Source organism: Antechinus flavipes, chromosome 1 (assembly GCF_016432865.1).
Source record: "Antechinus flavipes isolate AdamAnt ecotype Samford, QLD, Australia chromosome 1, AdamAnt_v2, whole genome shotgun sequence".
Taxonomy (NCBI): Eukaryota; Metazoa; Chordata; class Mammalia; order Dasyuromorphia; family Dasyuridae; genus Antechinus; species Antechinus flavipes.
The window spans coordinates 341,489,752-341,507,766 of NC_067398.1; the positions used below are offsets into that span (position 1 = coordinate 341,489,752).

The 18,015-nt window shown below is 39.8% G+C and overlaps 1 protein-coding gene across 1 annotated transcript; it reads right to left on the reverse strand.

The window, feature by feature from the left end:
- Positions 1 to 875: 875 nt before the first annotated feature.
- Positions 876 to 13,951, reverse strand: PTX4 (pentraxin 4). The gene is made up of 5 exons (XM_051973213.1): positions 13,883 to 13,951; positions 13,506 to 13,799; positions 6,109 to 6,186; positions 4,737 to 5,499; positions 876 to 2,628 (listed from the first exon to the last, which is right to left on the reverse strand). Exons 1-5 carry the CDS (start codon positions 13,949 to 13,951, stop codon positions 1,988 to 1,990), a joined length of 1,845 nt encoding a protein of 614 aa, XP_051829173.1. The 3' UTR covers positions 876 to 1,987.
- Between the last annotated feature and the right edge of the window lie 4,064 nt (positions 13,952 to 18,015).

The window sequence follows — 18,015 nt, forward strand, 5'->3', positions numbered from 1 at the left end:
AGAATTAAGGGATCTTAGAGCCTATCTATTCCAAATCTTTTATTTTATACTTAAGCAAACTGAGATCCAGGTAGGATAAATGCCCTGTCCCAAGATCACATGACCTCCTTCACCACTGAGTGTTCAAGAGGGGAACCTCTGTGTGTGGAAGATGTGGGGGACGACATTAGGCAACTGGAACTAGAATAATTTTTATCCATCTTTTGTTCCTCCTTCCTCCCTTCCTTTCTCTTCCCTTCCCTTCTTCTTACCTCCTTTCCTTTCTTCCCTCCCTTCCTCCCTTTCATCTTTTCCACTTCCTTCCTCCCTCCCTCCTTTCCTTCCCTTTTTCCTTCCTTCTTTCCTAACATTGAGAGAAACTCCGTGTCCCTGGATGAAATGGGGCCATGAGCTATTAATCCTAGGCAGTAGCAGGATCACTCTGTGTGGAAAATATCAGGACAATGACCATTTTGTCATGAAATCACTCAAGCAGCATTTTTCCTAAGTCAAACTCCAGTATGACTGTTGACAACTAAATTCCTTTTCAATCAGAATTTGAAAGTCTCTTGAATAATACAAATTTCTTTACAATTAAATTTGGTTCAATAAGCATTTATTAAGTGCCTGCTGTGTACTAAACATTGTATTAGGCTAGGAATAGAAAGGGGGGAAAATAGTCCTTATTTCAGTAAAGCTCACATTCTATTGTGATCAGGCCTTTGAGCCTCTCTTGGGATAGAGACTACTATTATCTAATGAACAAATAAACTAATTTTTTAAAAATTCAGAGTGATGGATAAAGTATTCAGATTGTAATTTGAATTACGTAGTTCTCTCTTCTACATCATGACTTTCTTCAATAGTTTCAATATATCAAGAGCCAGCATAAGAAATTAAATCAGATTTTTTTTAATTTTCAAGAAGCTACAGATGACAATTGATGACCATCAGATAGCATAGAAAAAGTTTAGAAACTCAGAAATGTATAAAGTATATGTATAATATTGTATAACACCAGCATATTTTATCTTTTTTTTTCTTCTTGTTGCTCAGAGATTTTATTCTGATAGCTTTAATTACAGTGGTTCTTTGTTGAAATGAAAACTGAAAACAAGTATATAAAACAGTCAATTACTAATTGTATATTGAAAGCAGTAAGAGTTTCCACAGCAACAAATAAATTAGGTCTGAGTTTTACTGGAGGTAAAGTTTAACAACTCCAGCTTCTTTACTATTTATCAAAACATCAAAGAAAAAAAAACAAACTAAAGTTCTTTTTTTTTTTCAGATGGCATATCTGACCCTTGTAAGTAATGAGGGATAATAAAGGACATGAGACACATATACAGATGAGGAATTTTTGCAAGTTGCAAGGGACTGAATACTTCTAGAATGGAATGACTCCCCAAGCTCTCATGCTCATTTTATTTTCTTTCAAAACCTAGATACCATAGGTGTCTATAATATCATAAATGGTATTGTTGATTGTGTTTTTAATATATCCCATCAAGCTTTGAGGCCAAAATATATGCTTTGTTTACTGTGGAGAGGTTTCAAACAGAAACACTATATACTTGACCAAAATTAAAAGGCTATTTTTTTGTTGTCCATATGCCAGAAAGTTCTGCTCAGTGTTTATAATCAGCTGCACCATTGTGTCCTTCATATTTTATCTTTTAATGCTATAATAATTCAGACTTCTCTGGTATGGGGGGGGTGTCAAAATTTTTATGTGGATTTTCCATATGGAGCCCCTAACCCCAGAAAGTGAAAGGGAAAACGGTATATAATATTGAATTATAATTTGAAAGACTTGTATTCAAATTTTTCTTTCTCAGCTTAGTCATTTAATCTCTCTGAGCTTCAGATCTTCATATGTAAAATTGCAGTACCTATCTTACAAGGTTATTATGAAAATTAGATAACAGAGAGATGCTTTTTGGATTAGCATGGGGGTGGGAAAGCTATAGGACAGAGAAAAGCCTGGTCATTTGCTGGTGTTAGCTTATGAGCAGTGCTCCAGGCAAGCACAAATGACCTTCTTCACAGATCCTTCCAATGAGGAGGCATTGGCCAGGGTCAAGAGCACACTCCTTGGCAGCACCTTTCCAGTGGCGATGCTTGAGACCTCACCTGGTGACAGGGCTCGGTCCCACACCGTCAGGCCTGCCAGGCTTCCCACAAAGGATTCAGAGCTGTCAAAACCTCCGCCCATGGTATCTTGCTCCTGTCCCAACACCAGGATGCCTCCAGGAGGAATTTCATAGCCCTCCCTGAACCTGGAGCCAGTGGCCACCAGCCTCCTGTCCACATAGAACCAGTATTTCCCTTGGATGGAAGACCAAATCACACACAGATGGTGCCATCTGCTGTCCAGAAGCAATTCCACTGGCAGTTCCCTGAAGGCTGGGTCTCCTATTACAAAGTGGATAGTGCCATAAATCAGGGTGTCTCTACCGTGCAGCACCAACTTGTTGTCATTTTCTTCAGTGGCATAGGAAAATAGGGTACCCAGGTAGCTGGAGGAGGTCCGGACCCAGGTACAGATAGATAGCTCCCGGAGCCCAGTGAGGAAACCTGGGCTGAAGGTGACCACATTCTCAGTAGAAGTGTTGGGGAAAACAAGCATGGACCCTACATTGCAAACTGAGATAGAGAAAGGAATCATCATATCAGGACTTGGTACCATTTATTCCCTTTTCCCTCCCCAAAGATTATCCATAAATTAAAACATTTTCCTAATTTGGGCATTCTTCAAGATCCTCCATGGTTTTTAAATTCATTTCATATGACTCTCCCAGTCTTATTGCATAGTAATCTTCCTTTACTTATTTCATGTTCTAGTCAAACCAGATTGGTCACAATTGCCTTCCATGCTTTTATATGTGGTATCCCAAGTCCGGAACAGACTCCCTCTCTTTGCTTCTTTCAAGATACAATTCAGGGACTACCTTTTCCATGAGTGCCTACCTGATCCCCCAATCAGGGGTAATTTACACACACCCCCACCTAATTCTATTCTTTCCTGCATTTTAGATCTAGGATTGGAAGACTCCAAACTAGAAGGAATCTCAAAGTCCCCTCCCCTTACTCTAATTATAGTTTAGGAAAAGCATAAAGTGACTAATCCAGAGTAACACAACATGACTGATTCTTGTCAGGACCAGTAATCCAAGTCAAGTTCCTATAATGCTGGTTCCTGTGCTCCTTTCACTACATTATGCTACCTTTCTGGTTTGTTTTGGTTAAGAACCATGCTTTTGTGTGCTTAGAAGTCTAACTTTAGTGACGTGGAGAGTCAGTTATAGTCTTAGAGCAGTGACTGGAACGCTGTGATTAGTTGCTGTAAGAGATATTACCAGAATCCAGTTTTTCATGACTTCGAGAATTACCCTTTGTTCTGTGTGCCATGCTTTCACTGGAATCTTTCACTGGCTCTCTCATTATATTCTAACTTGTATTATGTTTATTTCATGGTTAAGTCTTAGCCCCTACTAGAGAGTGAGTTTCTTGACATAAGGGATTTGTGTTATTTTTCACTTTACACTTTCCCTAGTACTTTCACTTTTCCCTAGTACAGTTACACTGTGCTTGCACAGTGTAAGCTTATCTTAAATGTTTATTAAATTGAATTGAATTTCAGTTATTTTTCCCCCAGCAACTGGCTAGGACTCTGACAAGGAAAGGCAGAAGTAACATATACAAGTAACAGGGATACTACTATAAATAAATCACCAGAAGCATTGATAGATTGTCACTGCACTTTCTTCCAGGAGGGGTGAACAGGGAGAGATGAAGTAATTGGTTACTGGATCAGATACCCACCATATCAAACTGACTTAGATGGCCAGCATGCATCCGAATTCCAGCTGGGACTATTCATTATCTTGGAGCAGGGGCCATTGGTGGAAAATATGTCTCTGTGCCCATACCCCCATTTTCGTCTCCAAACCTGTCCACATTACATTGTTTGAAAGGGATAGCAGAGAATAGAGGAATCCTTTAATTACTTAGAAGATGAGAAATAATAGGCAAAAACTCCATGTTGTTTCTAAAGGTCTCAAGGCATTCCAGGAAATAAAGACATATCCTAGGCATGTGCAGGATATCTGCATTTTCTGCTTGGGAAGAAGTGGAGAAATAACCCTGGCAAGGACAAGGGAATATCTGTGGGCAAGAATAGCTAAAGAGTTTCATGTCACTTAGAACCAAGGAAATTGTGGTCTGATTTTGAGGATGTGGTCATAGAGAAGCAGCTTTGAATACTTCTTACTGGATTTTTGTGGGCAGGAAATAGGCATGCATTGTATGGAAAGAGAATAGCATCCCAGTTGCCAGAGTCAGGACTCTTGTCCTTGACTAGGAGGTTCCTCTATAAAGCTTAATTAGTTATGAAAGATGTGGACCAAAATCTGGAGTAAATGGCACCATACTTACACCTTTGATTCAATATTCATTCCAACCAAAAAGCAGGTCATAAGGATACACAGACAAAATGAGACAAAGCCTTTTCTCAAGGAGCTTACATTTACCTTCAGAAAATGACACACACAAAATATATATATATATATCAATATATCTGTGTGGGTATATATATGTATATGTACATAAATATAAATATATGTCGTTTCACCTTTCTTGGAATAAAGTGTCATGTCTACTCTACTGATACTTCTCATAGGATAGCTCATGAGTTGAGCCTTGAAGCATGTCTTAAAATACATGAGAAAAAAAGAATGAATATGGTTACTCACTTTCTCCTGTCTTTTGGGAAGCCTGGGGTTGCTTTGGCTCCTTCAGTACTTCAGCTATATTGGGAGGTGTCTGTCTGACAGATTGTGTATTTGATTCTTTCTCTTCCAGAGGAGGTCTCCCCAAATCCTGAAACAATTTCTGGGTTTCTGTTTGGGTTCCTAACTCCAGCCTGTCCTGATGCAGCTTTTTCCTGTGCCTGTGCTTGGCATGGAGCAGCTGCTGGCCTGGCTGCTGCTTCTCCTTCAAAGGCTGAGGCAAGAGTGGAGAAGAGGTGACTGGGCTTGGGGAGAAGGCTACTTGTTGCAAAGCTCTCTGCAACTGCTCTGCTACGGCGTTCAGTCTGGCTCCTTGCAGCTGAATCACGTTCTGTAGAGCCTTGATTTCTGTCTGCACATGGATTTGGCTGTTCTGAAGGGTACTAACATCCTGTGTGATGGTCCCAGTGAGATTGGCAAGGAGGGTATTCTGCTCCTTCTGTTTCATTTTCTCCTGGGAGCTCTGTTTACTCTTCTCATTTAAGGATTTTTCAAAGGCTAAGAGCTTAGAGTCCGCCTTCCTGGATCTTCTCTGAATCTTCTTCATCCAGGTCTTCAAGTGGTTCAGATCCATTTGCACCGCTGCCTGAGTTTCACTGACAGACATAGCTAGGGTGTGATGCTCATCTGTCAGGTTTTGGAATCTGGTGTTGATGTTATAGGAAACATTATAGTTTTCTGCAATCCCTTGGAGACGTGTTAGGGTCACCTCTTGAAATCTCCGGAACTGCAAACAACAAACACAGCTCTTACCCATTTGTGGTATCGAGAGTGTGGACCAGTTTGTTTAAGGGTCTAGTGAACTTCCCTTACCATCTGTGTTTTTAAAGAAAACTTTTCACTTGGGATAGTTTATGATGTTGTCTGTTGTTCTTAAGCTTTCATAATATCCCAATAGTGACAACAATATCTATGTTCTTTAACCCAGAGATATCTTATCAAGGAGATCAAAGATACAAAGAAATGTTCCATATACATCAAAATATTCATAGAAACATCTTTCATGGAAGCAAATAACTGGAAACAGTCAATAGATACAGGAACTGATATACAAGATGACTACAACAATAGAAATGTAAAGAACAGAACAATCAGAAACTGAGTTATAATTACCAAGCTTGTGCCTGAAAAAAAAATGAGGGAAAAAAATACCTCCTCTATTTACTGAAGCAAGGCACTAAGGATGAGAAACATTGCATATATTGCTGTGTTCATTGTGTTGGTAAGTTTTATTGAACATCTTTTTTGATTACAAGGGGTAGCTCTCCGGGTGTAGTAAAAAAAAAAAAAAAAAAAAAAAAGAATCACTCCTAATGAACTATGTGCATTTATTTACCTGTTCTTCTAGTCTTCTGAGTCTCTCGAAAAATGGTTTTCTTTGTCTTGATTCATCAGCTTTCTGCAAATAGATTCCCTGTAGATAGAAAGTTATAAGAACCAAGAAAAGAGACATACATTTAGCCTCCCAGCAGCCCATTCTTTAAAATAAAAAAAAGGGGGGGATTCAATTTCTGCAGTCTCTCTAGCAGTACTTGGATGAGCCCAAAAGAGGAGTCTGAATAGGAATCTGTTTTATATATCTCATTCCACACTACTCTCCACCCACCTCCTCATTTTGGCCTGTTTTTCTTATTCTTTTTATTCTCAAATTCTGGCTAAGAGTTGGATTTTTCATGCTACCTTAAAGGAAATCAGTGATTTTCCTTTAAACAAATGGAATCTGCAGACTCTAACATTTCCCATAAAGTTTAAAACAGGCAAATTCTTTCCTTGCTAAATAATTGGCCTGGATGTAAGCCCTTGTCTAGCTCATACTCATTTAGTGTCATTCTGGGATTTTTCATCATTAATAGTGATCATATTATATCTGTTTTTGCTCTACTTTCTACTTTATGAAGTAACTAATTCACACATCTTTCCATGCTTTTCTAAGTTACAAATTTGAAAAAAGAAAAAAAGTTGCTTCTATTCAGTGCTTCCTAACTACCTACTCTCTCTTTAATTCCATGAAAACAGATGTTATGGTACTATTTTTATGGTTGTTACAATTGCAGTGAAGACGAGCTTTGAACGATAGGTAAAAGCTGAGTAAGAAGGAAGGGAAGTCATCCCCAGGAACATGCATATAGGCAAAAGGACAAAAATGAAGGAGTGATAGAAAGTAATTTTATCAGAGTGATAGAAAGTATTTCACTTTGACTAGAATATAGCATAAATGATAGGCAGCAATATTAACAGAGCTGGAAAGGTAAGGTTACTATCAGAATATAGAGGGCCTTGAGTGTCATACAAAAGAGTGTAAAATATGTTGTTTAGATAGTATCAATGAATATTTCTAAGCAGAGAAGTGACATGACTAGAATGGTGCATAAAAATAATAATAACAGTCAATGCTTCTATCATATTTCCTCAAACAATCTTGTAAGGTTAGTAGTAGAAGTACTATAATTTTCCCCATCCCCCCTTTAAGAAAAGGATATGGAAAAAAAAAGAAAATAAAAAGAAGTCTCTTTTTAGGACAAAGGAAGTCACTCAGAGAAGGGGCTTGGTCATTGTTGCATAGCTAATAAGTATCAGAGTTGAGATGCAAACATTCCTTGTCTCCATATCCTGCACTCTTTTCATGATGTGTCATCAGCATGTAGCCTCACATGCAAGTGGAAGGTAGTCTGCATGGAATTGTGGATAAATTAGCGATAGGATGGAGGCTTCCTTGGGAAGCTGTTTGCAATAAGCCACTGACCTAATTAGTAATGAAGGTCTGTAGTAAATTGGTTTCAGTGGCAATAGAGAACAGGAAACAGATTGAAAAATATTGCAAAGATAGAATCAACAGACCTTGGTAACTGATTATGCTGTGAGAGTGTAACCTGGGGGCTGCTACACAGGCTTGTGGTCTGATGAGACAGACTTAAAAGGTCCCAAGTTTGTAGTAAATATGCACTTGAGAATGTGGTTAGGAAATGCACACTGGCTTATGATTATTTCTGCAGCTAAAGATGTAGTGTAACTCTGTAACTCTGTAATAATGACCTGCGGGCTTAGCTCCTCTATCCTCAGTGGCTTCCCAGAGCTGTCTGTGCTCCCATGACTCCAACAATGTGACACAAAGAAATGCAAAGAACAGTTACAGATGTTTATGAGAAGAACAAGCTAATACAATCTTTAACAGAATAAAAGGATATGGATATAAACTCCTCTGGAGAAAGACAAGCATGGGGTAAGAAATACCAATTAATCTCTATTAGCACTCTAGCAGCCTGAATAATCAATCACCCATCATAAAGACAATCTTAAACCTCATAGCTCGTCCCTTTAGCTTTCACTTTGCAGAGTATCCCCTGAAAGCTTAAGTTTGAGGAATGGCTCTGTAGATGTTAATGCTGCCATGTACCAGGACTATTCTCTAACTCTCTGTGGGGGCAAAAGAAAAGGAAAGAAATCGAATCATACCCCTCCCCTCACACGGGGTCCCTTTTCCTCTCCTTCAAGAGATCCTTAAAAATTCTGAGAGGGGTAGGAGTGAGAAGGGAACTCTATTTCCTCTTTCCTCCTTTTTCAAGGCAGCCAGACCAAGCCTTGCCAGACAGGTTGTTACATGAGGTAAGAAAGAGAATAAGTCAAAGATAATAAATATCAAAAGTTTCAAATACCATGAACCTAATCTCCCACATTTGAAATCTTGGCATTTTTTTTAAAACACCAACTCAAATGTCACCTCCTCCATGAAACTTGACAGATTCCTTGGTCTATACTTCTCTCTCTCTTTTTTAAAATAACTTTTTATTGACAGAACCCATGCCAGGGTAATTTTTTACAGCATTATCCCTTGCACTCACTTCTGTTCCGATTTTTCCCCTCCCTCCCTCCACCCCCTCCCCCAGATGGCAAGTAATCCTTTACATGTTGAATAGGTTACAATATATCCTGGATACAATATATGTGTGCAGAACCGAACAGTTTTCTTGTTGCACAGGGAGAATTGAATTCAGAAGGTATAAATAATCCGGGAAGAAAAACAAAAATGCAAGCAGTTTATATTCATCTCCTAGTGTTCTTTCTTTGGGTGTAGCTGCTTCTGCCCATCTTTGATCAATTGAAACTGAATTAGCTCTCTTTATCGAAGAAATCCACTTCCATCAGAATACATCCTCAAACAGTATCATTGTTGAGGTATATAATGATCTTCTGTATACTTCTCTTAGGTACTTAGCAGCTCTGTCTTTGTGAAGCGGGTTGGGGTCCCTTTAAGAAACTGTATTTCCTATTGATCTGTGATTCCTTTCAGATTTCTTGCCCCTCCTGGCTGAGGCATATCCTCTCCAGACAAGTTGTCTTTCTAGGATGCCAGAGCCTTTGATTCAATTACAAATCCTGGTCAAAAAGCATTCCTTTGAATTCCAATAGGAGATCCGGCCTTGTCCCAGCCCTGAATCTGACTTGCTTGGGTTGCCCAGCCCCCACTAGTTCTGATCTGCTCCGGTTATCCCAGCCCCTACTAAGACACCCAATATAATAAGCTTCCATCAACTAAAGTTTTTGCAGATGGACCTTGGTAGCTCCCTTTGTTGCCAGGACTTTCTGTCCACTGAGAATGCAGTTCTCAGTGCGAAATTCCATTTTCCATAGATCTACTACATAGAACTCAGTCTCTGGTTAAACTGATTTCTATATAACAATAAACTTCCATTTTGTAATTAATAATTCGGGAACGAGTGAATTCTTTCACTCCTAAAACCTGCGGCCGATTCAAAGGGAATTCTTAATAATTCTCTTATAGCCACTAATCTAGATCACCAGGAATCTAGACCACTTAAACAGCATCATTTGCATTGTAGTTATTTGACTATGGGTCATATCCCTCTAATAGGTTGTAAGGTTCAAGAGGACAGGGATTGTAACGTCTAATCTTTATATCTATTCTTTGTTCTAAACAGGGCTTCTTAAACTTTTTTCCACTTATGATCCCTTTTTGCCTAAGAAATTTTTACATGCCCTTGAGTATATATAAATTTGGTATAGAAATAAAATATTTATTAACAATAAATCATAATTTTGCAATTCCCACATTCAGTTCCTCAACCTCATATGGGATCAGGAACCAAAGGTTAAGAAGCTTTACTATAGAACAGTTTTCTGATTACGTTAAGAGCTTGGCAAATGTCTGCTGAGTTGAACTTAAAAAAGCAAATAATAGTTGGTACCCAAGAAGGTATATGAAATAAGAGCCAGATAAAGGACTGTGCTTCAGACTCCTGGGTTCTGTGTCCAGATCACTACATGAAACAGAGAGAAAACATTTCACCTCCTTAGGCTTCCAAGATTCAGTGCCTTAAAGAGGAGTAATAACAAAGTACTTATCTTCTTATTAGAAAATACTAAACTCACATCCTAGGCTCAAATGTAGTGGCAGTTCCAAAAGGCCAAGAGAGTGAAGGGCAGTAATAACAATGAACAAAATGATCATGATAATGACAGTGATGATAATAATAATAAAAATGTTAACATCATTCTGAAATTATCCATAAGTCAATCTTCAGGCAATTCACTTTTCTAGAATGTAAACAGAAAGAGCCTAGAAAAGTTTTTTAATGCCAAATTACTGTCAAAAGCTTTTCCTTTGTGGGGAAGGCTTGTTATCCTAGCAAGTCACTCCACAGTTCTCAACACCTTCTGGCTCTCTGCAGACATTTGTGTGTAAATATTTTAAGCAAATTAGGAACAGCAATCTCATGACAGCATGAAAATTTGTCATCTGGCAAGAGAGACTAAAGTGTGATGGTTGCTGGAGTTACAATCAAAGAACTGGGTTAAAATACAGAATTATATTTACTTATGTTTTGGACAACTAACCCCCCTGGATTTTAATTTCTTTATTTATATAGTAAGATGATTTTATGAGATACCCTTTAAAGTCTAGGTTTAAACTTATAAGTCTATGAACAATAACCCTAATGTCTCTGAAAGGTTTAAGAAGAAGTCATACAGTTCTGTCCACTAGCACCACCACAAACTTATCTCAGATTTCAAGTTTTTTTGTTTGTTAGTTTGTTTCACAGACTCCCTTTATTGGTCTGGCAAAAATGTCCCCCTTCTGAGAATCACATTTTTAATTTCATAAAATAAAATACATAGGGTTGAAAGGGAAACTAACTATATTTAATTAAAAGATTTATTTTCCCCTCCCCATTCAAGTTCATGAACTTCATGAAATCTAATTGATGAAACCCTTAGTCCATTGTAGTATCATAGAGTTAGAACCAAAAACCTTGTCCATTTTTGAGATGATGAAAGTGAAGGCTAAAGAGATTCAGTAATTTTCAGAGTTCCCACAAGTAGTAAGGCCCAGAAATGGTCTTTTGGGTCCTACTTTGGTGTTCTTTCTGTTTATTTGTTGTATTCTCCTGTAGAATGTAAACTCCTTGAAGACTGGAAATGCATTATAATTTGTCTTTGTATTTCCAGTCCCAATTCTTACAATTACCAAACCCTTACTAAATGTTCTTTGGATTGGATTGGATTTTGTGTAAGATCAAACAGGTTTAGGACAAACATCATTATTTCTTGGACAGCATTCTACTATATTGTAGTATAGAAATGTCCATAATAGTAGTGAGTGTGAATCACTACACTTCCCAATCCCTCTATTTTTGTCCGCTTGCATTTTTTATTTCCTTCACAGGTTAATTGTACATTATTTCAAAGTCTGATTCTTCCTGTGCAGCAAAATAATTGTATGGATATGTACACATATATTGTATTTAACATATACTTTTACATATTTAACATCTATTGGTCTACCTGCCATCTGGGGGAGGGGTTGGAGGGAAGGAGAGGAAAAATTGGAACAAAAGGTTTTGCATTTGTCAATGCTGAAAAATTACTCATACATCTTATAAATAAAAACCTATATACCAATAAAAAAAATAAATGCCCATAATAGTGCTTACAACATGTCCATTCTAATAATGTCAAGAAATGATAAACGTAATATGCAGTATACACGTTAGGGAAAAGGTAACGTCAGTCATAAAATAAGATCAAAAGATAACAGATGGATAACCCAAAAGTTCCCAAACTTTCTCAGTTCACTGGATAGTGTCTCAGTAATTTTTTATCCTGCCCACAGACCAAAAGAAATACCTGATGATTCCATTTATTAAGTAGCTAGATAGAAACAATAAGTGTTTATGATCTGACAATTTAATTACCATGTGAAAAATTAATTGAAAGAAAAAAGTATATTTTTGATGTAATATGATTTTGTGGTCCCCTGATTTTAGGGGGAGGGGGGCTTCTGTTCTAATAATAAATCAGTAATCCTGAATCTTCTGGTTTTGGGGTCTGCCTTAGGGACTTCTCACACTCCCAGTCTAAGAACAACAATCTGTCTGATTTTGAATAGACCATTTTTCAATTCATTGCTGACTGTCAGATAGTTTCTGGTCTCAGGATAATCCCAGGGACCAAACTGCTGAGACAGTTGATTTCTGTTAGTCAATGAGAACCAAATTCCGCAGAGCACTTCTGAGTTTTAGAATTAGCATGTCAATGATTGAAAGCTGGATAAATGCGACTCCTTGCTTCTGTTTCTCTGCTGAATTCTCTTAGAATTTCAATCTACTTGTAATTGCGTTAAAATTACAGTAAACTTTGCCCTGTAAATTCTTTTGAGACACCTTGCAACACTGGTCTATGACCCCAGACTTTTGGGATCCCCCTTCTCAACCTCAACATTTTTATTTCATTCTTAAATAATCACAATTATTAATAGAATATATGTCCTGTTGGGCACTGCATGTCTTCTCAAATGTTAAAATCAGAGAGGACATTATAACTACTCTTGTTTCTTGTTGGATATTGATTTTCACTCCTTTGTTTTTGTGCTGTTTCCAGTTATGTCCAATTCTCCATGACCCCATTTGTTATTTCCTTTGCAAATATACTTACAGTGGTTTGCCATTTCCTTCTCCAGCTCTTTTTACAGGTGAGGAAACTGAGGGTTAAGAGGGTAAAACAGGGCTCACAATGAGTGAATGCCTGAGGTTGATGAGGTTAGTGATAGTGAAGAGGTGTGAGAATTGGGGTGGGAAAACACCCTTCTGGTAAGAGAGGCAGGTCTGATGGGAAAGAATTCATGAACCCAAAATCTGTTTGTGGCCAAAAAAAAAAAAAAAAAAAAAGGAATTTTATTGTTTACTAAGAAGGAAGCTTTCTTAGTGGGCAAAACTCCTCATTAGAAATTTGGCTTAGGTGGATTAACAGACCCCTGTTTTATGGGTAAGTCTTGGCCTGGGAGCTGCTGGGGAGCAGTTTGAGCTATTAGGCTGAGATCTCCAATTGCATAAGCTACTGGGATTGGACTAAATTTCAACTCAATAGAGGGTTCAACTAGTCCTGGCCAAGATTTCCAACTGAATGAATCCATTTATCTTGATTCCCTGAGGGTGAGCCTTTCACTTCTGGAGAGTTTCTCAGGATTCACCCCCATTATTTTCCCCCAAAAGTCAAGGGGAATATAATTTACATCATCCCTCCCCCTCAAAGAGTCCCCCTAAATTTATTTGGGGTAAAGGATGAAGGTCTCCTCTTCTGTAACTGCTTTGAGATGACAAAGGGCATAGAGCTATCCCTAAGTTCACTGGGGGTTCAGGCCAGGAGGGGAAGTCATAGGTGCACCTGGCCTGTGAGCCACCTATGCAGCTGATACAAGTTGCAGAGGTGAAATCAGGCCTGAGAGAGCTCACACGTGCTTGCACCCCCAGTATTGGTGGTACAGGTCAGCGTCCCCACAGCAGGGGTGTGAGCATGGCCATTGTGGGCCACAGTGACAACCACTGTCTCCGTGGTATGGTGATGTGTGGATGTGAGATCCTTCCCAGCCAGGAAGCAGGAGACAGTGGGGTCAGAGCAGTTCCCCTGGGGGCTGGCTAGTACAAAGGGGGTGGCATCCAGGGAGGAGATGGTGACCTGTGGGAAGGGGACCTTTGCAAAGAATGCATCAGGCCGCATCTGCAGGGGGCCTCCCTGGGGGTAGGGATGGCACCCCCAGCAATCCTGGACACCCCCACTCCCTGCAGAGTCCCCTAGTCTGACCAGGAAGTTGTTACCCCACTGGCGAGGGCCCACAGAGTAAGACCAGAAAGCTGGAGAGAGAGCACCAGGAGTAGAGTCCTCATGATGGGAAAGGAAGGAAGGTGGTTATAGTGAGAGACAGAGGGACGCAGACAATTCCACCCTTCTTTCTCCAGGTTCTTGTGGAAGAGAGACTTCAGGTTCTCTATGGGCTCACAGGAATATTCTGAGATATCTGAAGGAGAGGTGACAGAAGCTGCATTTTTAATCCTAGAAATATGAGTCCAGCTGGGGGACCTTCCAGTTTGACTGAGGTTGGAGTAGAGAGAATGACCTTATATGGTCCTTTATACCCAGAGGGTCAGACCCCTGAGGCTTCCAGGATTTTAAGTGCACCATGTCCCCTGGATTTACAGGGGAGGTCGTCTGAGCATGAGCTTCTGTAGCTGTAGGGAGATGTTGGCCTGCATTCAGAAAGGGCCTTCTGGGCTGCAGCGAGCTGTGAGGCAAACTGAGTGGCCAGAGGCTGTTCCTGTTGTTAAAAACCACTTCCAACAATTGGGGAGTTTGGGGGCCCAAGGCTGACTTCTGCAGCTTCCTCCATATATCTGGGGCAGATTGGGTGATAAAATGCATGTGGAGGATAGTGGTCCCCTCTGGAGAAGAGGGGTCCAGAGTAGTGCATTTCCTTAGGGCCTCTATGAGGCAGCCCTGAAAGAGGGCAAGGTTTTCCTCGGCTCCTTGGGAGATCTCCCTAAGTCTGTCATAATTAACCTGCTTCTTAATTCCCCTCTTCATGCCTTCAGTGAGGCAGGTTAAGAGGTGGTCCCTTCTCTCTCTATTTCTACTCCTCTCTGGGGTCTGAGACAGGCACAGCAACAGCCCCTAGGGGGTATCTACCAGAAGAGGAGGAGGCAGCCATGTCATCCCCAAACTTTTGGGCCAGATCCCAGATTCTCTTTTTCTCCTTTATGGTAGGACAGGAGGAGATAATGATATTTACATCTCCCCAGGAAAGATCGAATTGGAAGGCAATGGCTTTAAACCTATCAATATATTTTGTGGGGTCCTCAGAGTACCGGCCTAGTCTTTCCTTAATTTGGGAAAGGTCTGACATTGAGAAGCAAACTTGTACTCTGAGTGTCCCTCCCAAGAGTCTGCTACTTCCTCGGGGGACAGAGATTAGAAGGGGTGCCTGGGTCAGGGTCCTGAGTAAAAGATGGGGCTGAATCAGGCTCCTGAGGAGGAGAAAGGGGAATCCCATTCCCTGGAGGAGAAGGACTGAGGCGTGGGGGCTGGGCAGCCTCAGAATCTGGTTCAGGAGGTGAGCAGGATCGGTATTGTGGGACCCAGGGTCCTGTTTTTGATAAGGGGGTGGTTTTGGAAGGGATTTGCAGGCCTTCTGATAAGAACTGCAATGGGGAGCAGAAGGAGGATCTTGTACCCCTCATGGAGTGAAAAGGAGGGGGTCATCTAGAAAGTCTTGCCTTTGCCAAAACAAATCAAGCTGCTGGATGGTGCTGTAGTTAATTGAGCTGTTAATGGGCCATTTTTTTCCCTGGTTCTCCAAGATATATTGAGGCCAGGCAGTATTGCAAAAGTAAATAAGTTTTTTTGTTTGTTTGTTTCAAACCGAATTTGTCTCTGTTTTTTAAGAGACAGCCTAAAAGAGAATCTTTAGGAATAGAGGAAGTGAGCTGTCCCATTTTGCCACAAGCCCCAGATTTTTCAGTTCTAGAGCTCCTCATTCTCTTTAGGCATCTCTAGAGAGAGGGAAAGATATGATAAAAACTTTCCTTGATTAAGGGGACTTTTGTCAAGTCACAGGGATTCCAGCCTGGGCATCAGTTTTGTAGTTTGAAATTTTATAATAACAAGTAAAGCTATAGTTAGAGAAAAAGTTGCAAGTGATCCTCCCCTCCTGTTATTAACATTTAAATACCTCTTTTAAAGGCAATTTATTCTTTTATTTCTGGGATAGATTTCTGAAATTAGAATGTAAGCCTGGATTTCCCCAAACATTGGGAGAAAAGACCAGTCTGGGTGGTGTTCAGGCTATTAATCTTGTGTTTTTCGATTTTTACTTTGTACTCCTTTTACTGACAAATATCTTGTCAGATGGAAGATGCCCTTTTTCTCGAGATCTATTAATAAACCCCTTTTTGCTTTTTCTTACTCTGAGAGTCTCTGATCGTTTTTGTGGTTGCTACTGTCCCACACCAGGGGGACCATGAATTTGAATGGGAAAAAAATTACAGCTTTATTTTTACTAACCTCTAACTGATATTTATGATTTTCTTCAATTATTTAAAAACATTACTCTGAGAAGAGGTCTGTCAGTTTCACGAGACTGCCAGAGGACCATATCACAAAAAGGTTAAGGATCCTGTCTTATGTTAAATTGGAACCTCACTAGCAAAGCTTTAAACACAGTTGCTTCAGAGTCAATTAATGAGCATAGGTTGCCGTGACAGAGATAGAGCTTAGATTTCTACAGCCTGAGAATTGACTGGGGATCAGGCTTATAATATAGGTCATATTGCAAAATGGTTAGGGCAGCTAGGTGATGCAATGGATAGGTCTGCAGTGAAGATGATATCCTCCCATGTTCAAATCTGGCCTTAGAGTGTCTAAACTAGTGTCTAAGCAAGTCACTTAACTTCAGTTTCCTCATCTGTAAAATGGGCTGGAGAATGAAATGGCAAAACACTCCAATATCTCGGCCAAGGAAATCTCAAATCCGATCAGAATTGGAAATGTTTGAAAGGAGTAAACAACAACTAAATAAAATGGTCATTCTTGTGTATTAACAAGTAGAACGCGGCTGGATTAGTTGTTTAAGTGTGGCACCATCTGGTGGACAATTCAAATATTGCACTCATAATTAAAACCAGGATGAATAAGGCATAACTCTAAAGCTCCCTGTAAACTTAAGGGAAAAACAAGCTACATAACAAAGTATTACAAAAGGAGTCAATCTGTCCCTGTGTGTTGAATTAATTCTCATTAATTGACACATGGATTAGGAACAACAAATTAATCCTTACAAGAAAATATAGCTAAAACTTATGGTTTCGTATCCCCATTCCTAGTCCCACTGCCCCAAATGTGGATTCCCCCCTGGTGCTCTCCACTTGGGGCCCTCTTTCCTTACATTAATTCCATTTGATAGTTTCCATGTGTGTTACTTCATAGATGAGATATCCCTCCTCCTTCTGCTGTTTCATATCTCATCCCCTTCTGGAAAGAGTCTTCTTGCCTCCAAAATATAATTTTCTAAGTTCACTGAAATAATATCCTAATGCAAGCAGAGTATACATGCTCCTCAGGCCTGCTCAAATATTTTGAACACAAGTATAAATTTGACAATAGGACTTGTAGAGGTGATAATTAGTTTGGTCTTGTGTATGGCAGTTTTTTCTCTTCATGATTTCCTTTTGTCATGAATTCCTTTGGTAACTTGTTGAAGTCAGTGGACTCCGAAGAATAATGTTTTAAAATGAAAAAAAAAAAAGATTCTCAAAAGATAGTGGAGTACATTGGTAAATTTCAAGCTCTCCAGATTTCCCCCACAAATAGAACAAATTTGCCCCTCAAGGTGAATATAGATTGATGAAAAATCAGGAAGATTTAGGGAAGAACAGAGGTCCTCCAGATCCAACCCCAAAAAGATCTAAAGAAAAACCCCAGACTGGGGATTAACCCTTGTAAAGTGCAAACACCTCTGGACTAGCTCCACAGAAACATTAAGTGGGGAGCCCTGAAGTTGTCTGGATGTGGCTGAAGCCTCAATAGGAATCACAGAAATTTTCACCCCCAGGATTGTTTGTGGACTTGGGGTCTGAGTCTAGAAAGACTGAGGGAAACCTCAGTTGCTTAGATACACCTGGCTCAGTTGTGCTGCAGGACCAGATCCTAGGTGAGAAGGAACCAGTGCAGATGCAGCGGGGGCAGGGACACTGCTTTCTCTGGGCACTTGCTGGAGGATGGAGCTCTTGGTTTGGGGTTTCTGGTCAGAGAGGAGAGTTGAAGGGAAATCAGAGACACCATCCCTCCCAACCCAGGATTATAGGCATTTACACTAATACCTCTTACTTATAAAAAAAAAAAAAGAACCAGCAAAGAACTCCACCATAGAAACATACTATGGAAACAGAAAAGACTAGGG